At 40.5% G+C, this 23094-nt stretch overlaps 3 protein-coding genes across 3 annotated transcripts; 2 read left to right on the top strand and 1 right to left on the bottom strand.

The window, feature by feature from the left end:
* Positions 1 to 323: 323 nt before the first annotated feature.
* On the top strand, positions 324 to 5361 carry prelid1a (PRELI domain containing 1a). Its single transcript, XM_082507072.1, has 6 exons — positions 324 to 451; positions 982 to 1090; positions 2586 to 2811; positions 2907 to 3020; positions 3306 to 3384; positions 4501 to 5361. Exons 2-6 carry the CDS (start codon positions 999 to 1001, stop codon positions 4620 to 4622), a joined length of 633 nt encoding a protein of 210 aa, XP_082363198.1. The 5' UTR covers positions 324 to 451; positions 982 to 998; the 3' UTR covers positions 4623 to 5361.
* Positions 5362 to 5463: 102 nt separating this feature from the next.
* Positions 5464 to 9527, bottom strand: mxd3 (MAX dimerization protein 3). Its single transcript, XM_082558251.1, has 6 exons — positions 9177 to 9527; positions 8401 to 8500; positions 8200 to 8229; positions 7959 to 8073; positions 7283 to 7448; positions 5464 to 7120 (listed from the first exon to the last, which is right to left on the bottom strand). The coding sequence occupies exons 1-6, from the start codon at positions 9244 to 9246 to the stop codon at positions 7008 to 7010; spliced, it is 594 nt and encodes a 197-aa protein (XP_082414377.1). The 5' UTR covers positions 9247 to 9527; the 3' UTR covers positions 5464 to 7007.
* Positions 9528 to 9914: 387 nt separating this feature from the next.
* fam193b (family with sequence similarity 193 member B) lies at positions 9915 to 22881 on the top strand. The gene is made up of 10 exons (XM_082558203.1): positions 9915 to 10751; positions 12670 to 12948; positions 15033 to 15219; positions 17750 to 17968; positions 18375 to 18786; positions 18884 to 19067; positions 19183 to 19410; positions 21147 to 22206; positions 22295 to 22370; positions 22501 to 22881. Exons 1-10 carry the CDS (start codon positions 10593 to 10595, stop codon positions 22595 to 22597), a joined length of 2901 nt encoding a protein of 966 aa, XP_082414329.1. The 5' UTR covers positions 9915 to 10592; the 3' UTR covers positions 22598 to 22881.
* Positions 22882 to 23094: the final 213 nt, after the last annotated feature.

Raw genomic sequence — 23094 nt, 5'->3', positions numbered from 1 at the left:
TGCTATCAGTGCAACCAGCAGAACAGCACTCAGCTTGTATCCATTGCATCACACACCATTACGGTGGACGTGTGGACACTTCTTTTTTAAACAGGAACACATTATTTGGGATTCTGGGATGCATATTTGTTCAGGGAGTCCTAAAGATGCCAGTTCCAGTTGTTGAGAGCTGACAGAGTTACATTAAAATTCCCCCTCACACGTCATTATAAAGTTCAGACAGAAAGTTTTGAGACTCTTCTGTAGTGTCTTGCGCGGTCACCTGCTGCCCTCTAGTGTCCCAAGCAGGCGTTGCACACGCCCCACCTAACCGGATATAGCGTCTCGTTTGACCTTCCTTTTTTGCTCCAGTTACGTTTGACATGATTTTCGGACTTTATCCGCGGTGAAATTCTTCCCGATGGGAGCGTAAAATGCAAATTCTCATTTTGTAAATGGTATCGCCGTGCAGGTAATCGCCTTTTCATCTGAGCTGACCCTAAAAAATGTGCTTATTGAATGTCAGTAGTAGAATGTTCTGGGGTACGCTGTGCCATTCATTCATGTGGCTTGCCTCATGCTAGGCTATGCTAAAGGGGAAGCTAAAGAGTGCGGACGTGATAAAACAGGATAGCAGTGTTTTATCTCACGTTAGGCCTCTCGTTGTTGAAATATGTCACAGTCTGCGGTCTTAATGAGGCTTACATTGTTTGTTGTCAGTCACGCGACGAGACACAGTTGGACACAGCTGGAGTTGTGAGGTAAAAAGGTGTTAAAGGTAACGCTATAGTGTTCACCTTCAGGTGTTTATTGAACTTGACACCTGTTGTTGTAGCTGAAAATACCAATGGCTTGGATTTATTTTGGAACATAAGGGTTGTCATCGCTGAGTTGTTTTATCACATTGACACCGCTATTTACGGCTTCGTCCTGATGTGGCATCTGAAAATTATCTGAACACATCTGGCTAACTATCACGCTGTTTGTTCTGTGTGTTTGCAGGGTAAACCAAGGGAACAATGGTGAAATATTTCTGCTGTGCAGGTCTGCTAAAAAACACCTGGGACCAAGTCTGTGTTGCTTTCTGGCAACGATATCCCAACCCTTACAGGTGAGGTGAGGGGTTTATGTGTGGATACGCATTCGTATCAAACATCTTTATTATAGCCTGTAATATTTTTTTAATGGACTGTAAACTGCACCCAATAAGGCAACAAAAAGTCACCTTGCAATGTGAAGAGCCTACAATTTTAGAGTCAACGTCCCAAACCCAGCTGATCGCCTCTTTCTGTAAGCACTAGATGACTGTGGGGTGGAAGAACTCCATTTTAACAGGAAGAGACTAACAGGTCCAGACTCCTCTGCCATGCTAGTTGGGGGAAGGGAGAAAAAAGGAGACAAAGACACAGGGATGGAATATAGTCTGCATTATCATAGTTTTCCTAATCTTTACGCTTAAATGCCAAGTGTTTTGAGAATGCGACATCATCAGTGTGATTTTTTTTTTTTTTTTTTTTTTTTTTTTTTAAACTTCCCCTTCATATGTTTTTGTTTAAGATAAACAAACCGATATAGCGATATAGAAAAGAAAAAGATAAAATTAAAAACACATTTTATGTATCCAAATGTTCAGTAAACACTCCAGTTTAAGCATTTTTTTTTTTAGCATAAATGTGAGACTGTCATGGTGTGATGATCAATGAATTTTGTTTCACTTTAGTTTCTTATGAGACAACTTTTGAGACATTATGTTTTACAAACGCAACGCTCAGAGAAGTCATGTGACTTACAGTCAGGTATATCTCCCAGACTCGGTAAGAGTATTCACCAACACTTCCTCGTGCTTGTTCTGCTGATTCATAGGACGGTTTGTGTATTCCCACGGCATTTTTTCCACTTGGTTCATTTTTGTTTTTATCTAAAGTCTATTTATTTTTATTATTAAGAACATTTTTGTTGTTGTTACTTCAGTGAACAAGATTCTTTTTACATCTCTTTTTAGTTTTACATTACAAGAACAACATGATTAGATTACATTTTAGCATTCACCTACTGAGATGGTTAAGTGGAAGATCCTGGAAAGTCATTTTCAGGAAACGCATAGTTTTGACTTTATTTTGCCAATTTTCTGCTGAAGATTGTTCGCATAAAAAATTTAATGGAGATAAAAATAATAATAATAATACTTTAGGGGACCAAGCAGTTTCTAAATAGCTCAGTTTCTTCATCATTCTGCCATTTTTACCAGCCGAACTACCATTCGGGTAATAAAGGGGGAAAAAAATCACCGTAATCAAGTCACAATGAGTGTGAAAGCAAATGTTAGTTGTGCTTTTAATTGAATCATCAGTTTGTCCATTTAATTGAAGCTTAATAGTTCTTGTCAAGCTAAAAATACAGTGTCTAGTTTAGTATTTCTGTGTTTGTCACTGTTTCATAGAATGTTTAAATGTAATATATTTCAATTTTGAACTGTTGTGTGGATTAAAAACGGTAAATTCTTATTGAACTGAAGCAAAAATAGAGATTTTTCAGGATCATAAACCTAAATAATCCAGGTTTCACGTCATCATAATCCATCCGTCCTTCTTCTTCTTCTTTCACAGTAACCATGTCTTGACTGAAGATATAATTTTCCGAGAGGTTACCCCAACCAACTGCCTCATTTCCAGGCGTCTTTTGACCAAAACTAGCCGTGCCCCTCGCTGGATGGAGCGCTACCTTCCAAAGCACATGGCCAGCTCGGCGTACATCATCGAGGACTCCATCGTGGACCCTCAGAAAAGGACCATGACCACGCTCACGTGGAACATCAGCCACGCTCGCCTAATGGTACATTGGCGTTTGTGTGCCTTAAGCAGCATTCATCAGCAGTGCACAAAGTGGCACCTTTGGCTCATTTTGCTTTTGTTTTTTCTCGCTGACAGTCTGTAGAAGAGCGGTGTCACTACAGAATTAACCCTGAGAATGGCAGCTGGACCGAGATTAAGAGAGAAGCTTGGGTCTCCTCCAATGTCTACGGGCTCTCTAGAGCTATTCAGGTCAGTGGAGTAAAGCAGAGTGCTGCGCTACATAACAGCTGAGGGAAAGTAGTCGGGGGTGACCGAGAGTAACACTCGCCCACCTTGCATTTGTTCTGTATTTAGAAACATAATACAGTGTTAAGATGCAACAGCTGAGCAGCTGAAGCTGTCGGCCAGGACCTGAAGTAGTAAATGACTTATGACAGAGAATTACAGTAGTTGTTGACAGCCCATATATGAGGATGTGAGTCATGTGTTGTTATGCCTCATGCATCTTTTATAACTTTGTTTTTCACCTTCCAGGAATTTGGGCTCGCAAGATTCAAGACCGGTGTGACAAAAACCATGAAAGGCTTCGAGTATGTGCTTGCCAAAATGCAAGGTAAATTATTCTTGGTTCTTATTCCCATTTTATTCCTATTGTAAGTTTGTGGCTGATGCTAATATGGGTTTTCCAAATCGGTTCAAACTGCTCAAAAAAATTAAGGGAACACTTGATCGCCTCAGTGTAACACATGAGGATTGGAGCCCAACGTCCTTTAGCAGGATTTGTGCTCACACACCAACACTGTGCTGCTGGAGTGGCATTTCCTGGAGAACACTAGAATTGTGAGCGGCAGGCGACATAGTGCTTCCCAGCATCTCCAGACACCTTTATGCTTGTCACATGGACTCCGTGTCAGTTTGCGTCCTTTGAAGAGAATTGGCACTATCGGAGGCTGTATAGCATTGTTCTGCTGGCACAGGTCCCACTTAAAGACACTGGGACTTTATGCCATTTTCATGGAGTCTGTTTCTGATGGAAGCATCGAGGTTAACACGTGTAGCCCTCTGGAGCTCATTCTTTAGGGCTCTGGCAGCCCTCCACATGTTCCCCCTCACACAGAGTCACATAGTGGGGCTGCTACTGGGGTGGATGGCCCTGGGAGACACAGCAACCCTTCTTGCAATGGCATGTATGGCTGGAATACTGGAGGAACTGAACTACCTGTATATGCTGAATGGATTGCAGCTATTGTATCAGTAGTGACTAGTGACACAAAGAAAACGTAAAGTTAGAGAAAAATCAGTTGGGGGAAAGGTGAGAACAATGGTCTGTGGTCATCGTCTTGCAGAAGTATTCTCTTTTTGATGGTTGCCTTCTCTTTGCCTCCCACTTTACCTGTTGTCGCTTTTATTTATCCCAAAGCAGGTTAAATGGAGTCAGTGGTTGATGCTTCCTAATAGGACAGATGGATATCTCTTAAGTTTAACTGACTCTGTGTTAAACTGTGGTGATCAAGTGTCTCCCTTTTTATTTATTCATTTTTTTCTGAGCAGCATAATATAATAACATCAGTAATTCGTGCATGGAACTGCATATTCTTCTAAAATAAGGTGACTGTTGCTTTTTTCATGAATCTGGAAAACTGATTATAGTAATAATTGGAAGTGTTAGCTGCTTAGGCACGAAAACCTGGATGAATCCAATGAAGAGCTGTGTTTTGTCCCCGTGTAGGTGAAACTCCATCGAGAACTTTAGCGGAGACGGCTACAGAGAGGGCGAGAGAGACGGCGCTGGCTGCTAAAGAGAAAGCCAAAGACCTCGCCTCGCATGCCCAGAAGAAGCAATACGTGTGACAAGCTACACAAATAAAGTGATTCTGCAGCAGAACTCACCGATCCCAGTCATGGTTAGACACCTCTGTGAGGGCGCATCCAACTGAAATGGTGGGTGGACCATAAAAGACCTGAGCTGGGTTAAACAGCCTGTTCCTGCCTCCCTCTACATGCCGCACTATAAATATATTGCCGAGCGTATCTACGCCACATCACCTCAGTATTTACCAGAGATGCAGGTCTTAGACAGGAATGGTTGGTTATTACTGGCGCTGCCATAAAATGATTGAAGCTGTTGTTCGACCTTTGCTCCAGTCGTGCCCATTGTCTTGTTTTTTGTTTGTTTTTTTTAAACTCCGTTCCTTTGAGTATGCCTCGTCTAAAGCAAGTCACGTTGTCTTTAAAGCTCCAGTAGATAAGGTCACACCGAATTTGTGATTAAGGCATTCTCGTTTATGATTGGTTTTATTTAATCTTGCATACAGTTGCTGGTTTAGTTCGCTCTACAACACTTAAATCGCATTACTGCAGCTGATCATCTCCTTGCCTCAAGTTGGACTGAAGAGTTTGGTACAGTTGGTGTCATTGCTCAAGAAGAAACCTCTGAAAACTTGAATTGTGATTGTGCATTTAAAAAAAAAAAAAAAAAGGCACAAAAGCTACCTTGAACTGTACATTCATCTAAGCTCTGGTGATGCAACCCATGCAAAAATGTGTCCTTTATCAGCTTGTCAATAAATTGACTTTGTCTTTCTAATCACTTTGCTGTCTGTCAAGTGTATGTCTGTGCGCCAGCCCTGCTCGAGTTAGGGGTGAATGGATTTTTACCTCTAAAATGACTAATAACAAACACAACAGCAAATAAATACAGAAAATATTTATTCATTAAAAAAAAGGAAGCTTACATCAGTAAAAAAATGCTACATAATATTACTGGGTGGAGAGACGGATAAAGTAATAAGGCCTCTTGCATATACAAAAGTGAATTGAGGGGGTAGAAAGCACCTTAAGTTATTAAATACTAGGGGTCGACCAGTGTTCAGAGTTTCAAGGCCTTTGAAGATAAACTGTAAATAACAGCCCATCAACACCAATGTTATACAGTAGTGCAGCTGCAAGCTTGGAGCAGCTCCCGGCACCTGCTGCAAAGCTGTGTTTCCATGCTGAAGCGGCAGAAGTTGCAATAAACACTGCGATGTTATGTGTTTCTATGACTACAAGCACGGCGATTTTTCCCAATTACACTGAAAAATCGAACAATGCACCTTTTTTTTTTTGTTTTTTTACATTGATGCAATTTACTAAAACAAATTAACAGTTTATGTAGCCATAGCTTGCCCAGAGGCATTTCAGCAAAGTGTTAGGTTTATCTAAAAGTTTCAAATATCTGTTATCGGTGTCTTTGAAACTAAAAAAATATAGGTCGACCCCTATTGAATACACAGAAATGAATATGTAATACAGCATTAACTACATAATCATTAAAAGTACAAACTGCCTACCTGACTGGTGAATTTGTTATGTGTATAATTAACAATTTAATTGATAAATGCACAAGTGAAGGTAGGAAAGACTTCTAGGAAACATTAGCAGTGAATAAAACTGCCATTAGGCCTCGGTGAGCAGCTCCCAAGTGCTCCTCTCACAGTTTTAAGTTCTTAAATTGTGAACTAATTCATATTTGGCAATGTTACTGAATTTTCCTGATGTCGATGTGCAAATATGACCTGCTTCTGTTTGCTGCTTTCAAATCTTTTTGAGACAAAACAAGTGCAACATTTGGAAATTATGTGCAATAGAATAAAAAGGAGCAAAGTATATGACTGCACTTAGATATACAATAGGACACAAACACAAAAAACCCCGACATAGCAAGATTAATGTTTAAGTGCATGCTAAACGTGGCATACTGAGATATAAGCTTAGTGCTAGGTAAAAGCTGAATAGTATACTAAACCAGATCTGATTTAAGGCAGAATTCAGTACAGACATTCTGTAGTAAAGAATAAGTTAAAAGTTTAGAATAAAAGCCCTTATCTGAATTTTAAAAGCCCTTAAAAAAATGAATTATTAGAGCTGCATGAATGATACGAAGTTTGACACCTCATGGCTTTGGGGGAAAATAGCATTAATGACTGATGCTAGAACACACGAGTATGTGTTTGGTGACGACACGGCCCAGTGAATTTTACTGCTATTCAGTGCAAATGGACACTTCTCTTTCATAACCAAAGGTTGGCTTTTAGCTTTTTGTCCGACGTGTGCTGACAAGAGAATGCCAAAAAAATGTTCAGTTGTACAGTAACATCTTCTTCCATTCTCCCCCATCCTTTGTTTTTGGAATGTTTTTCCTCCTCTTCCTGTCCGTCCGGTGACAATAAACCAGTTACCACTCGTGTACTGCCGTCATAGCCAGGCCTTTTCCAGGCTGGAGTAACAGTGGTCCGCGCCGGTGTGCGTAATGCTCAGTCCATCAGAGTCCACAAACACAATGCTCTCCACATCAACCTCAACGTCCTCTGCAACAAACCCGAGCACAGATCCGATCCGTCAGCAGAAATACGGCAAACTTCGCTCGTCACATTAAGCTTGAACTTGCAATTTGCCTTTGAGGAGACAGCCAGCTCCTAATAGGACTGAAATAATTTGAACGTGAAATAAAAAAAACCCGAGGGGCTTACCTCTGTCTGAGTCCGACCTCTCGGAGGACATGGTTGACCCCTGGCTGTCGTTCCTCATCCTCTCCGTGCCCCTCTGCAGCTGCTCCAGCCGAACCCGCAGCTCTTGCTGCTCCCAGCGCAGACGATCCTTCAGCTGCTCTGCACGCTCATCCTGCTCCTGCAGCTTCTGAACGGGAAAAAGGTGCAGGAGCAGAGCAATGAAGAAAGGATAAACAGTACAGGCAAAAGCAAAAATTGAGATTGCTAAAAGCTCTGTAAAATGCACAAAACAAGCCACTTTCTATACACACAGTATTCATATATATTCAGAATATTTAATGTTCTTGACTAATTTAAATGCTTAACTTTAGAAACACCAATTACATGCATGTCTTTGGACTTTGGGAGTAAATCGAACTACCCGCAGAGAGCACATAGACAGAGGGAGAACATGCAAACTGCACACAGAGAGGCTGGATTTAAACACAGGATATTCTTGCTGTGAGGCAGCAGTGCTAACCACCACACCACAGTGTTACCCCACTTCATGATTCAGCATTGTTCTCTGTTTTGTCTTGTGCGGTCTCCCTTTAACACGTATTGTGTCCCTGAGAAAAGCACCACATTTTAAACATGGCTGGGATGACAAGTAAACCAAACTCGAGTCAGATTCAATGCAAATTCAGACATCTCGCACCTTTATGTGAAGCTGGGCTCGTCTCAGCAGGTTCAGAGTGGTGTTCCTCATCGAGTCCGATGACAGTGGGACCTGCTTCTTCAGCTGCTCCAGGCAGTGCCTCAGCTGTGCCCGTCTGCAAAGCACAATGAGAAAGAAGTGAAGCTGCAAATCCACACTTCCCTCTTTTTGGGGTTTTTTTAATCTCTTGATCTGACACACATGAACTTTTACTGTAGCATTACGAAGAAAAGCCCATTACCTGTTTTTCTCCAGCTCATTATGAACAGACCTGCAAACAAAGTAAACAAACAGACAGTTTGGTCAAACATTCACAACAGTGCACTCCTACTCAGCAGCTACTGCGTGAGAGGTATTCAAGGTTGAAAGGGTGCCTTATCAAAACTGAAAGTCAGACCGAGCCACACCCTGTCGTCAGTTATTTGTTATGTAATGCATTCACCTATTGCCACCAGCAGATATCTTCTTGCTCTTCTGCTTGCTTCTCCTGTCGAACTGAGCTGGACTGAGAGGCAAGACGGAAGCATACCCATGTTCTGCCTCTGCGCAGGGAGACGCATCACAGCTGTGTTACACAACAATCGCCGGCAAAATCACAGTGCACACTGGCTGCGACGTTAAAGGTGCCCTCATATTAACATGTGCGAATGCCGGTGGGACAAATCAACTTTTATTACGGCGTAATTAAAGTGTGATATACTATCCGTGCTGTGGGGGAGGTGGGAGAAAAGGAGGCTGAACGCAGTCTACCGTTGTCATCAGCTGGACGTTTTGCTTTTGGCGCCATCATCCACTATCTGTTCGCTTTTATCCAACCAGCCTTACAACCTCACGCGTAAAAAAGGAGTCGGGATAGCGTCTACAGCTAGTAAGCAATGAATAAAAGTTATACTTTATAGGCTTTCCTCATCCCCCCCCCTTTCATTCACCGGAGCGAACGCTCAGCGGCGCCCGGATTCATTTTCAAACTGGTCCAGATTGGCGCCTTTGAGTACAAAGATGCGACCGATATGTAGGTCAGAGTCAAATGGCAAAACACCGCCCAAAAATAACCTTGCACCTAGAATCCAGGTTAAATCTTAAACAGCTGCACGGTATGATGTTTCTACGTTATGTGTAGGTGCATACTTGCCGCCGGTTTATTGTGGATTCATCGTTGTTTTAACAATAACCAATCAACTCCCCTCTCTAGGCTGACAGTTGACATAAAGCACTTACCCCGCTCTCTTCTCTCCAGAAACTCGGCAGCCCGAAGAAGCACCTGGATGTTGCACACTTGTCCTTCCATTGTTTTGGTTTTTTTTGCTCAAATGAAACGGCAGCAGGTAAACAAGCTACTGTGGTACAAGCGTCAAGAGCCCGAAGTGGATGAAGCAGTGTCTGAGCTACGTCCTCAATCCACACAACGCTAAACCGGTGGTGCGTTCAGGAGCCCCACGCAAACTCGGACATTTTCAATAAATTGTGTATAAACATTCCAGGTTATACCGTTCTACGTAATATTTTGACTAAATTCTCTAACCACTCGGATATTATCATTAAACTTATCACGCCACATGCCCCACACTATCTATCGATTCATCCAAATCAATATGCTTTTCTTCTGAAAAGTCTTTTTATTAGGGTCAAAGTTGAACTTCAGAAAAATAATGGTCAGCAGGATAGCGTCAGCGCTTTTTGTTCTGTTCAAATTATTTTTCATATTTCCCTTCATGTTCAACTTGCATTGCTAAGTAGTGGTGTTTTTGTCTGTTTGTTTTTCTAAAAGTCGTTTATGGCAAATTTGCTCATTTAATCCAGGGAATTCTGGGTTTTGGTGGAATCTGTACAATCGTTGTTTGCAACCTAGAATGCGCCATATGTCTAATGTTATGTTAGCATTTATGTAAAATCCTATGCTATGCAAATGATAAACCAAGAAATAATGCTATAATTGTACTCTTTATATATAACAAACAATATCTGTGTTATACCTCCATCAAAATATTTCCGAAAGCACTGAAAGCACCTAACACTGATTGGTCCCTGTCCTTCCATAAAGTTTATTGAAAAAAAAGTCTTTCACACGGCACTATTTTTCTAATTTTGTTTATCGACATTGTCAATGATAACATTTCACAACAAGATGATTGTTTGTGAGGTAGCTCCCGTTACCAAACCAACTCTTACACATTTATTTCAGTTCATATATTTCAGTTTCACTGTCTCCCTCAACGTCTAAAAACAGCTCAAGTCTAAACATTTTATTTCGATAACAAAATGTTTAAGGATAGAAAACACTCAAACGTGTTACAGTTTGCTCAATAAAGACAATAAATAATAAAAAATTCAATAAACATTATATATACCAATGGAAAGTGGGAGGAGACGTTTGCCTAACTAAATATGGCGGCCCCTGGCTTCACCGCGAGAATATGCTTGCAGCCGCATACTCCATGCGGGAGTGAAGCCTCTTTGCCAGCAGTATGTTTAACCTTTGAACTCCTGAGTGTGCGAGTCCTCCGCCATATTGACTGTTGTCTTGACTGGAGGAGATAGAGAACATTTTGAGGTCCGAGAAGAAACGAAAGTGTGCTCTTAAAATCACCGAAACTGGTGCAAACTTGGTCAAAGCGTACTATAAACAAGGTCGTAATGGCAAGGAAGAAAAGCAAGCAGCAAGGGGTCGCCCAGAAGGAGCTTGTGCCTGGACAGCAGACCGCTCCGAAGAGCCCCGTCTCTCCCGGCGATGCAGCTGGCGGTGGCGGCGGAGATGCTGGGCTGGATAGGCTTCCCACTACCAAGGCGAACCAGGTAGCTAGCTGCGAGCCAAACGCTGCCTTTAAAATAGGCTAGCTAGCCTAGCTAGCACTACTCAGCTAATCCAAGCATCCTCCATTGTGCTTCTATTCTATCAGCTCAATCATGGAGAGGTGCAATTATATGCACCCGCTTCTTGGTGGGAAGCTATTTTAGTTGTAATTTAGCAGCGATGTATGTATACCTTTATGTCGTGTGAATTGTAATTAAATAAATATTAAGCTCAACTTACCGAGTAGAATAGTTCCCACCAGACGCATTTTTAGGCACTGTGATCACCATTGCAGCCAGTCCCTTATACCGGACAGGTGACATTGTACCTCGGGCAGGGTCGTCCCATTTCCATCGCTTACAAGACTTCATCCGCCCAGCTAACGTTAGCCAAGCTATCATCTTCAGCTAGCGTGCTGCAAACGTGCTTGCTGCCTGCACTTGATCCCCTCCACAGGACCTACTCAGCCAGCAGAGGCTAACCAGCTACTAGCTAATCAACCAGTTAATTAGCTTAAAAACTTGAAACATAACGGGTTATCAATTAGGGGAGCTGTCAGACTAGTTCCTATTAGTTTTTTGTCGTACCAGAATCAAGTATCAATCTGTAACAGGAGCTAATGTAAAAAAGTTTCAGTATAAGCAGTTAACTTGTGAGCTAATGATGCTTAGCTGAATCAGAAGTGTCTTTGATGTTGAGGGTAACCGCTTAAAATAAATAAATAAAATTTATCCATCTGCAGGCTGGAAAACTGTCTTATTAACAACCAGCTGATATTACACCTGGCCTGAGCTTTATAACCTGCAACCTGTCCGCTGCAGCTGGGACCTGTTAATTACATTTTTATAACGCAAACTTAAGCCCCTAAACGGATCGATCAGCTTTTTTCCATAGAGCTTTTTAGTACTGTACCAAAAATAATCGAACTAAGTCCTAGCATAACAGTGAATGTTCATTTTTATGTAAACTGTTATGGAGAAGCTCTATTCATGATTTCTTAAGGTACCACACTATATAGGATATAGCCAACTGTACCTTCAAACTGGCAACACAGCACTTCTACAGTCATATAAGCACATGTTTTGATGTCTCCTGAAAGTTGCTTAGCTCTGGCTTATATTTCTAATATGTTTGTAATCTGGTATTCTAGATGTTTGTCCCTTTTGCAAAAGACATATTATTCCAATTGATCTTTAGTTTTTTCTCACCTGCTTTTTCCTGTTAAGGAGAACTTTTCCCTCATCTAAATCAAAGTCTAGGGACTGTGGGTGCAAGAGTATTGAATGAAATATCCCCCTACTGTAATGGTGAGAGAATGGTTGTGAATGTTATACACAAGGGTTAAAGATAGGTAATCCACCCTCATTGAACATTTAAACATTTATCTAGAAAAATCACCAAAACACCAAAGTTTCTTGACATTGATCGTTAAGGATGCAGTTTAATTTTGAGCTGACTGAATGTGTTTTGAATCGTTTCCCCCTAAACCATGAATTACAAGCATAATCAGTTTGCTTTTCAGGCTTTGATCTAGGGCACAAACCTTGATTGATTAAGCGTGGAGCATTGCAGAGAGTGAATCTACTACATAATTTTACTATGTGTTAAAGTTAACATGATGGTTAAATTACATTTATTTGTTATTGTTATTTTTATTTGTTTTTGTGGTGTTACTTTTTGCTTTTTGTTTGTTTTGTTTTTTCTTATGATGGTTCTGTCACACAATGCTTGCAAAAGGTCCAGCGAGGAAATAATTTGATCTTTGTCATTGCTTTTTAGCACTTTGGTATGTATTGCGTGCACAGTATTATGAGCTTAATTAATATATGTTTTAGTCTGTGATATCTGTTGCGATTATATGCATCAATCAGTCAACACATCTTATATATGGAACGCTTTCTTCTCTCTTTTTCTGCCTAGCCTATGCACACCTGCTGTCTCCTGTGCCATCGTGAATTTAAGGACTGGGGAGCGAGTTCTGTGAACGGGCTTCCCGGGGGCCATGGAACGAAGCTGGCCAACGCCGTGCCTGCGCTCTCCCAAGCTTTATTGCGGGAGGCGCCAGGGCGTAAGCTCGCTGATGCTGTGCCCTCACTATCTCAGTCCCTGCTGGGAGAGGTGCCTCTGTGGATCTGTCAGAGCTGCTGCAGGAGTGTAGAAGAGGAGGAGAAGCGGAGCACACAGGAGCAGCCAACACCGGTAAATAAAACAGGACTGATCTGGGTCACATGTCTGAGTACTTTTCAAAGCCTCTGTTTACTAATGTTTAGTTAAACTATGTTTCTTTATCCTACTGAGGTTACCTCATTATTAGTCATCAACACTGTTTCTGCAAAATAAATCTCTCTAAATCTCACCTTTGCTGTTAGGGCTGTCAAAAGGTGCCAGAGGTCACTTATTTGCTCAAAAGAGCCACACAGGTTGGAACTATTTAAATATTACATCATGACCACAAGAGGGCAAACCAATACCACAAATAAACCTGTTACTAAAGATCTAAATACCTACAACTGACAAAATAAGCAAGTATAATTATTAGATTAAGTTTTACTGAATGAACCTTTGAGGTTCTGAGAGAGCTCTGCTTTCAGTAACATGGAACAACAAGGATCTTTTCCTCAGAATGAGTTGTGAAGATAATAAAACCATTAGGAAACTATGACGTGAAGCTTTTATCTCTGGATTATTTGTTAATCAGTCAGGACAGTTAAGGTTCCACAGTCTTGGTCTTCTACAGACCAAAATCCCAAGTATTCCCAAATGGGACACCAAGTGTTAAATCGATCTTTCTGACTTGCGTTTGGTTGTCACCTTTATGGCATCCTTACTGTTGATCTGTTCCAAAACAAAACAGACCTAACCTAACTTGCCTGCTGTTACTGTTAACAGTTTTGTACACATATAAAACAGTCTGAAACTCCAGGTAGAACTAAACAACCTTTAACAAGTAAAAAAAAAAAACAAACAAGAAATTTTTATGGCTTGAGACCATTTAGCTGATATCCACCCACTTATATTCCCTCATTATGTAGGCTAAACCAGTCACTTTTATCCTTTCTTGCACCTGCAGCAGTGTGAAGCACGCATCTACACCACACAGCTGTTCCAGCTTTGCCAACCAATATGCAGTTTTGCAGGTGGATTATGCTCCGTTAACCCTGCAGCAGCAGTTGGTCTAACAACTTCTCTGCTGGAAACCCAGCTTTGCACTCTGCAGTTCAGGAGACAGATACTAAGGGTGCTTCCCCCCCCCATTCATATTTAAAAAATTTTGTTCATATCTGCTAGATATATAAATTGTGATTAGAATTTTACGTACACTCATCATAGGCATGAGGTGTAAATCTAAAATTGTCTGCTTTAGATTTTCATTGAGTTCTTTGGACTTTCCCATTGTTCTGAGTTTTGTTGAACAAATCCTTCTTATTCTGACAAAGGTAAAGTTGTAGTCAACTGTGATTAGTGATTACTAACGAGAAATTAATAAGCCATGGCCTTGTCAAGCTAAAACACATTGTAGAAGCTTCAGCATTCACTCCTTAAAAGATTTAAGTGACTGTATGTATAATTTGACCATGTGTGGATTAGAGAAAATTTCAAAATAAATTAAAGCTGTGCACGAAGTTATTGTTTATGCACCCAATTACATCCTGGCAAAAGAACAGTTCAAATAAGTCATTAAAAACCCCAGAATTACCATGTAATTCATGTCTAGGATGAGTTTATATGAACCTCTAACCATAACTGTGATCAGAAAGGCACTTTGAGAGCACAAGGTCTACCAAGGTCAATGATTCTTCTGGTGTTTTTTTCCTAATGTGACAGAAACAAGCCTGCAATGAAGGAAAGTAATTGTCTGCTTTGGTTTTTCTGTAATCTCTGCTGCATATGTAAGACAGAAGCAGCCAATAAGCTTTCTTTGTTAGTTATTTTTGTAAATAATTTACATGGAAAGCATTTTTTTAAACTTAATATATCACAATACTTCAGCTGGACTGCTGATGAGTGTCGTGGTCATGACGTTTTGCTGACATGTGGGTTAAATGTTAAAAGTTTCAAAATGAGAACAGCAGGCAGAGTTGCAAAAAAGTGACTTATGGTGACTTAAAGCATTCTTTAATATGTGTTTTTTTTTTCTTAAGTATTAAAGCAAAACACGCAAGTAAAATGATTTTCATTGCTTATCTGCAAGTTAGTTGCAGCTGCTACCAAACTGCAAGACACTGTTTGCAGCCACATGATTTATACTGGGGTGTTTTCTTTTTGTTTGTTTATTTATTTAGGTACCGTTGTCACACTCTTCCTCCTGTAAGTCCCAGAGCTGTGGGAACGGTTACCCAGAGCAAAGTACTGTGGACTGGGACCCGAGTTCTTTCCTGTCGGCTCACAAACTGTCGGGTCTCTGGAACTCTGCCCACACCAACGGAGGGGAACACTGCAACCACAGCACTTCTTCACACTCACAACAAGGTCTGTCGTCACAGAGTAAAAGAAAAGCATGCAGCGACTGACAATAAACGCTGAAAACATCACCATCCTGAATTTCAGGCTGTGTTGCAAGCTTCAGTTTTGGCAAATGGACAGAATTTTGGTTAGATTTAGTTCCTTGGCTGTTTTAGCAGTACTGTGTGTGAGGTTCATTTTAGGTCACTTTGTTCAGCTGTTAATCGAAATGATCATAGAAGAACTTAAATGCACGATGTAAAAGATTACACTCATTAAAAGTCAGCATTATAGGACGTGCAGTAATGTTTTAATGTTAAAAAATGTAAAGACTGTGAAATTGTTTTTAAAATACAGTTGCCTGTGAAGGTCATCATTTATACAATGTTGAGAAGGAAATCATGGGTACTATTTAGTTTGTGTAACAACAAGAGAGAGGAAAGATGTATGGAATGAAAACAGGGTTATACAGCTCGATGGCTCAGCAGTAGGAAAGACTGATGGTGGGATTAACAACAGCTAAAGCAAAGTAAATGAATAGAAAGTTATAAATACGTTTGTAAAAAAAGCAGTTGGAAGACACACTTCATCGATACATGTGCAGGTATTCAGGCCACATGTCAGAGGAATGGCTCATTCTTAGGGATTTCATCTATTATGTGCAAAGTATATAGTTTTCTTTTTAAGGAATTACTTACATCTTTTGGTTGTAATATTATAGTAATGTTATATCAGCATCAGTCAAAAATCCAAAGTGAAAGAGTTATGCTGGCAAAACTCGAGTTCAGTTTAATCATATTGATTAGTCAGAAAGAAGCATTTATTATTAGACCTCACAGTCCAAAACTCAAGTGTTAATCCTGGAACATGTCGTCATGGGTTAATGCATCATCGCGCATCAGCGAAACATGACAGGTAGACCACGCTGCTTGGCTCCCATAACATTTTTTATTTTGCTTTTAATGGAACGCAAACATCCATCATAGCTCATTTTTACTTCATTTCATTAGCACTTACACACTTGCAAGCACCTTGCCTGTTTTATTTCAAAGTAGAAATATGCATTGTATAGCATTTTAACTCAAGTGTATAAACAGAATGAAACACAAGTTATTAATCAGGCTTTATACAGTTTTTACATTTCTGTTCCCGAGAAGAATGCAAAATATTTAGTTAGGAAATATTGCATTTATATTTTTACACAAAAAAATCCCCAAATCTGAATATAAGAAATCAAGAGAGGAAGGTGCATGGCGATTTTTGATTGGATAAATCTTACTTAATTGTAAGAAACTGTTTAATGATACTAATTTTCAAACACAGTACAAGTGTGTTAACTAAATTGTTTAAACAACAGGATAAATAAAAGAGTTTCATACTGTGAACTGGGTTTATGATGATTAGCAGGAACAAATATTTCATTCATTTCAGTTTATTTATTTATTTATTTTTAATTCCTTAGTAAGGGCAAGACTTCAGAATAACAGACAGAAACTCCACAATTCCCCATTGCGCAAGAGCTTGGTGAAGTGTAACGTCACAGTAATGCAACAGTGAACAGCGCTGAACAGCAAGTTTCTCATGTATAACCATGTATAAAAATCCAAGGAGGCACGTGCAGAGACTTGTGCACGTGACACAAGCCACAGACTTTAATGTTTATTCAGTTATATTGACATTAACAAACTTTGAGAGTCAGCCTCGCTTCCCAACTGGATTAATCCTCAATTTTAAAGTTCTAACGCTGCGAGTTATGCACAATTCACAGGAAGTCTCATTAACTGTTTTTAAAGTTCCCATTTCACATGATGAATGATGCATTCAGTGGGAATGGATCATTAGGCTGTGATTTATTACTTAGACCTGACAAACAACTAAGATGACTTTGTTTTTGTCTGATTTCTCACTTTTCTTTGCTCCCTTCAAAACCCTTTCCCTGCTGCGTAAATGTGATTGAATTTCTAGTTAAATATTTGGATGGTTCATGGCACCAAATGGCATTTAAAGAGGAGTAAGTGAAAGACTAGTTAAATGATCCATGCCCTTTGTGAAGGCGGCTGTTTCCTTCTAAAATAGACTGGTATGTTTTTCTTAAATTAATTAAGAAAGAATGAAGCTGTAGGAGAGGTGTTTAGCTGTGAAATACACTACCCGCATCCTAATTGGCATCCCAATTATATTTCGCTGTATATAGCAAAAAATGTTTAGGCAGGCATTATGTTACGCGGATTTGTAACTTCTCCTGGCAAGTGTGTGTGATTACCAGTAATAGGTGCAGTCAGTTTTGCACAGCAGAAATAAGCATGTTAAATAAATTATTAAAATTTAGTGCTGTCTTGATGTTATTTTAGCTAGCAGAAAGGGATTTATGCTTCGGGACTGAAAATGTTTTACATAGCTGTTTTCCTTTTTAATGTCAAAACATGTCTCCAAAGAAAAGAGAGTTATTTTTTTAAAACACAAACTGCTCATAGGCGGTAAATTCATATTTACCCATGGTGAAAGTTAAAAGCACTGTTCCCCTTTATTTGTAACGGTCTTTTTTAAATGTCTGCAGGTATAACAGGAGTTTCAACCTGTCATGAGAAAAGAGGACTTAATGAAGCGCCAGGGAAATCGGCTAAAACGTCAGGGAACAAAGTATGTCCCTACAGTCACCCATCAGCCCAGAATTCCAGTGGATCCTCTGCTGGGAACGCACTCTCTACCTCAGCAGACCTTTGTAAGACCACTCCCAAGCACTTCAAGACCATGTGCCGTCGACCAACGCCACCAGGTAATTTTATTCTTCAATGAGTTCAGGAGCTTTTATTAAAGCCAGCAAAGAAGAAAACTCAAGTTTCAAATCAAAATGTGCAGCATTAAAGTTAAGAGTGTATAATAGGCGAATGATTTAGGTTTAACAAGATATTTTTATTTTAATTGTTTCTTTATTTTTGTCCTTTAATAGAAACACCTAATTATATATTACTGTAGAAAACACAGTAACTGTTCTTTCAGACTTTGCAAGCCTGTAGTTGTATTTTGCTCTGAGCTCATCTTTGAAGTGAACTTTAATAGGATACTTTAGCTTACAGTCAAAAGATTAGTGGACCTGAAAATTAACTGATGTACTTTAGAAAGAGATGATTCTGTATGTGTGACCTGTGACTCATTCATATTCATGGTTTGTTATTGTCCAGGTGAAGCCTTCCACCCCAGTGACCACCATCAACATACAGACTTATCGGTACCCCCCAACAGTCCCACCGGCCTGTCTTCCCAGCATTCCTCTCTCCTACCCGCAAAGCCGAACTCTGGGCAGCACGGCCACGTGACCTCCTCCTGTGGCACTGGCGTCGCAGCGCACGCGCCATTCTCCCCTCTGGTACCAAACCTCCACGGCCCCGCAGCCAAAATCAATTCTCTGAGCCCAGATAGCCCAACATCTGTCCATAAACCCAGCCCGTGCAAAAACTCCCACATTCCCGCTGTGAACGCACAACACAGCAAACTGGGCACGTCTGTCGTGGGTTGTAACCACTCCTGTAATGGGCACAATCCGGGAACAGTAGCCACCTCCAATGTAGGTCATGTAACACCTGGGGCATGCAGGTGAGTTTTAATAATCAGCCTTGTTTTTTGTCACTTATTTAGCTGTGTTTATTCAGAGAACAATTATATCCTAAGGGTTTATCATTCTTTTTTGTAGGGATCAAGCATGTAAGGGGCACAAGGTGACTAATGGGACGTTATGCCACCCTTCGTCTGAGCTGGAGGAGGGTGAGGATGAAGACAGCAGCTCTGAGAGGAGCTCCTGCGCCTCTTCTTCCACAAATCAGAAAGACGGGAAGTACTGCGACTGCTGCTACTGCGAGTTCTTTGGACACAATGCGGTACGGTTTGATCGACCACTTTAAAAGTTTTACTAACAAAGAGGTATGCTTTTTCATTCATCAAATGTGACTCTGTGAGAAGAGCTCAGTATTGTGAAATATTATTTGCTCACAGCCTCCAGCTGCACCGACCAGCCGAAACTACGCCGAGATCCGAGAGAAGCTTCGCTCACGACTGACACGGCGTAAAGAGGAGCAGCGCCAAGATTCAGAACTGACAGTGGCTGGTGCCATCGACAACCGGGACGTGGACGAGCTGCTAGACTTTATAAACAGTTCTGAGCCCAAACCTGTCAACAGTGCCAAGGCTGCCAAAAGGGCTCGACACAAACAAAAGAAAAAGGTGTGGTAATTTTATTGAATGTGTGTTGTTTTCTGTTTTTCAGTTATAGTTCAGTCATGTTTATTTACGTCTAAAGCTGAGATTATTTGGCGAACTTTAATATTTAACATGGAATCTATTAGACCCATGTCAATAACATTTCCTCTTATTGAATAGGAAAGGTTAACTAGACACTAGCAGCTCAATAATAGACTTCAGATGAGATTTCAGTGCAAACAGCAGGAGAAATCTGCAAACACTTACTCTGGATTAGTTACATGCTAATCCTGTGTAATCTCATGGGTAGGTGGGCCTCATTAATTATATGTGGGAGGAAGAAGTGATGAAAAGCACATTGCAAAGAAGTAAGTGCAAATTGATGGAGAAGCAAATGATGGAAAATTTCCTCTTAGATAGCATCAAAGACAGTTTGATTTATTGAAAATATTTTAAATTTAGATGAGACACTGCAGCTAAAAATTTTGAAATGACCAGGATCTTTGCATATTCATAAAATGTGGTCTGATCCTTCTCTCAGTCAATAGACAAAATCAGTTTGATTAAACTAAATCCACACAATGTACTTGTTTTGTGGAGCAGGGAATGATGAGGTAGATTTTGGACTGTCCCTTGCTACCAAACTTTCATTATTTCTGGGACATATTAATTGAACATGCACCATCTCAGCAGGGTTCATTTGAGGACTCTGATTTCTTCCAAAAAACTGTCTTCTTTTTCAACCATTCGTTGGTTTATATAAATATGCACAATGTTTCATTGTCTTGTTGTATTGCTTAACCTCTCCTAAATGTCAGAGAATGGTCTGCTTTTCCTCTGTTTGTTGCCCTTACTGTTGATTGAGTAACTCCAGCAAAACTCTAGATATAGTTTTTAGCCTTTTCTAGCATTGTACATTACTGTAATTCTTCCTTTTCCCTCCTAAGGCCCGAACTCTTCCACAGCATGCATTTTTAATTTCTCTTTGATATTTGGGCTGATTGGGACCTGATGAATGTAAAAACAAAGAATTACCAGATTTTTTTAACCTGATTTTTGTTTCTAAGAAAAATGAGAGCCACATATGAGGATATTTGTTTAAAATTTCGATAGAACAGTGGCAGTATAATGTTCTCGTAAGTGGATATCAGGCCCTTGTAGAGCAAAATTGAGTATTTGGGTCTACATAACCCAAAATGTGATGTCCACATATGTGGACGCCAGGTCCTAGGAGGTTAAGGTCTTGTTAAAAGGTCACTGTGGTTGATAACCAGACTTTGTATGCCTTTATTTACCATTAGTGGCACTTGTACAACCCATGCTTACAATCTCCCCTCCTTAATTAGAACCGTTGAGTCTTATCTTTTCAAGAACTCATTAGCACAAAGGTCCATTGACTTTTTTTCAGACTGAACTGAGAATTACTCAGCGTCTTCTATGAAGACATAAACACTACTGCTTTTTGTGTGGTTAGTTTTGTCAGAATATGTTTTTCTGTTGTTGTGACTTGGGTGAGATAAGACCGCCTCTGAGTAATTAAGTATTCTTGCAACTGTAAGTGACAATATAATAACAGATTACAGATATTTGATTTCAGGCTTGGGTATTTTCTAATACTCAGTCCTTTAGATACATTTTGGTCAGTATCAACAAAGTCCTTTAGGGTATATATTTTAACTTTATGCAAGTGTTCAGTACAGAGTCCTAGTGTCTATGTGGGTACCGTTTTCACTTTCTTACCTGTACCATGTCTGTTGTAGGAAAAAGCTCAGCAGGGCAACACGGGCGCTGCAGGCAGTGACCCCCACTCCAATCCATCTGAGCCTATCGACGAGCCCATCCCTGATGGTTCTGAAGCCAGTCGGTTGCTAGACTGGCCTCAGCTGGAACTTGAACGCGTTAATAGTTTTCTCACAAGTCGGCTAGAAGAGATTAAAAACACCATCAAAGACTCAATCCGGGCATCGTTTAGTATGTACGACCTCAATCTGGATGTCAATGACTTCCCAAAGAAAGCAGCCACGTTGGAGGGAAACCATTTACTGTCCCATCTGAATGGTTCCTCTGACTTGCAGCAGATAGACCTTGACCTCTCTCCTCTTTCGCTGGGAACCTTTAAAAGCCACCTGGACCTGGTTAACGGATGGGAGGACACAAACATTGTCTCATCTTCTAATAGCACCACCAGCACCACCACTGCATCAGGGGTTAGTGCAACTACAAAGGACATCCAGCGGTTGCACAGTACCCCTAGTCTCTCTAAGCTCATAAGAGTTCGCTCACCAGAAAGATGCACTTCCACTGGATCTGACAATTTACCACAGGTGCCAGCTCAAGCGACAGCTAAATCAAAAGAGGACGCCTCTGATCTTAAGAACACAACTGTTGGGAGCAATGGTGCAAAGTCAAAAAAGAATAAAAAGCAGAGACAGGAACAGTCTGCGTCAGAGCAAAATTCCAACAAACCAACCAAAGCCGGCTCTGGTAACGAGGCACAGAAAACCAATGAGTCTAAAGAAACGGCATCTAGTGGCTCAAAGTCTGGAAACAAACAGCCCCAGCTTATCGCAGACCACCAGAAAAATGGGCCTAAGAAATCTGAAGAGGGCAGACCATCCAAATATGCAACAAATGGAGCAAACGGTGGCCCCTTGAGTGCACAAAGGGGGAAAAGCGACCCAGAGACACGAGGAGGCCGGTGTGAGCAGGATTCAGAGAGCAAAACACAACCCGCTATTCCAGCGAATGGACAACAGCAACAGTCCAAGGGGAAAAATAAGAAGAGCAAGAACAAGGGTGAAAAATCCAACAGTGCAATTGGTATGGAAAAGTAACTGTAATTGCATGCTTAATCACTACTGTTTTTTTAAATTATCTTGATGTTCAATTCTTTATGTTTATACTGTAGATGATGTATTTCTCCCTAAAGATGTGGATCCAACAGAAATGGATGAGATCGATCGGGAAGTGGAATATTTCAAACGGTAAGCTCATCACAATAAATGTCCAGATACGTGGAGTTTTTTGGGGGAGGGGGGGGTTTATATATTTTAGCTCAGCTGTTATATTTACATGACCTTTTCCCCTCTCTTGTTTGTCTTTTGTTCCCTGTAGGTTTTGCCTGGATTCTGCAAAGCAAACTCGCCAGAAGGTCGCAGTGAATTGGTCCAACTTTAGCCTCAAAAAGGTTTCTTCCAATGCAGCTCAATAACTTGAACGAGTGCCAGAAAAAAAAACTTCCCACCACAAACTCTTTCGGTAGAGCCCTATTTGGCCCAAGGCCATCTCTCATTCCCAGTTTTCTTCTCTTCCATACTAAGCCAAGGGACCCTGGTTCAAAATCATACTCTCCATTCAGAAGACTGAAACGTGTGGCTAACAAAGCCAGGGATCATACTCAAAGCCAACTCTACCCTCTGCTACTATTTGCAATGTTCACTAAGTAAGAGATGCAAAAGTGGAAAAAAAAAAAGTCTGTTGAATCAACTGCATCCATGTGCTTAAGTATGTAGTATGTAATCAGCAACCGTACATTAAATAAATGTTTTTTATCACAAATCTGAGACATTTTAACGTCGTTAAACGTCTGAATTCCACTTGATTGAATTTGGTGCTCATCCATTACGTCCTACATTTCTATTTTCCAATCCACTCCACCAGTCGAAATAGACACTAGAGGCCATGTGTCTTATAAACACTCGTACCAGT

The sequence above is a fragment of the Aulonocara stuartgranti genome, assembly GCF_965226115.1.
Source record: "Aulonocara stuartgranti genome assembly, chromosome: 2".
Lineage (NCBI taxonomy): Eukaryota > Metazoa > Chordata > Actinopteri > Cichliformes > Cichlidae > Aulonocara > Aulonocara stuartgranti.
The sequence above is the reverse complement of the archived record's forward strand: the minus strand, read 5'-3'. Positions and strand labels throughout refer to the sequence as shown.

Excerpts from the sequence above, each read along its gene's own strand:
- prelid1a (XM_082507072.1), top strand. The coding sequence starts at position 999 with ATGGTGAAATATTTCTGCTGTGCAGGTCTGCTAAAAAACACCTGGGAC. Across the intron at positions 2,812-2,906 it reads TCAGCCACGCTCGCCTAATG|TCTGTAGAAGAGCGGTGTCA; the intron begins GTACATTGGCGT and ends TCTCGCTGACAG. Across the intron at positions 3,021-3,305 it reads GGCTCTCTAGAGCTATTCAG|GAATTTGGGCTCGCAAGATT; the intron begins GTCAGTGGAGTA and ends TTCACCTTCCAG.
- mxd3 (XM_082558251.1), bottom strand. The coding sequence starts at position 9,246 with ATGGAAGGACAAGTGTGCAACATCCAGGTGCTTCTTCGGGCTGCCGAG. Across the intron at positions 8,501-9,176 it reads TCTGGAGAGAAGAGAGCGGG|AGGCAGAACATGGGTATGCT; the intron begins GTAAGTGCTTTA and ends CTCCCTGCGCAG. Across the intron at positions 8,074-8,199 it reads AATGAGCTGGAGAAAAACAG|ACGGGCACAGCTGAGGCACT; the intron begins GTAATGGGCTTT and ends TGTGCTTTGCAG.
- fam193b (XM_082558203.1), top strand. The coding sequence starts at position 10,593 with ATGGCAAGGAAGAAAAGCAAGCAGCAAGGGGTCGCCCAGAAGGAGCTT. Across the intron at positions 15,220-17,749 it reads TTCTTCACACTCACAACAAG|GTATAACAGGAGTTTCAACC; the intron begins GTCTGTCGTCAC and ends AAATGTCTGCAG. Across the intron at positions 19,411-21,146 it reads GACACAAACAAAAGAAAAAG|GAAAAAGCTCAGCAGGGCAA; the intron begins GTGTGGTAATTT and ends TGTCTGTTGTAG.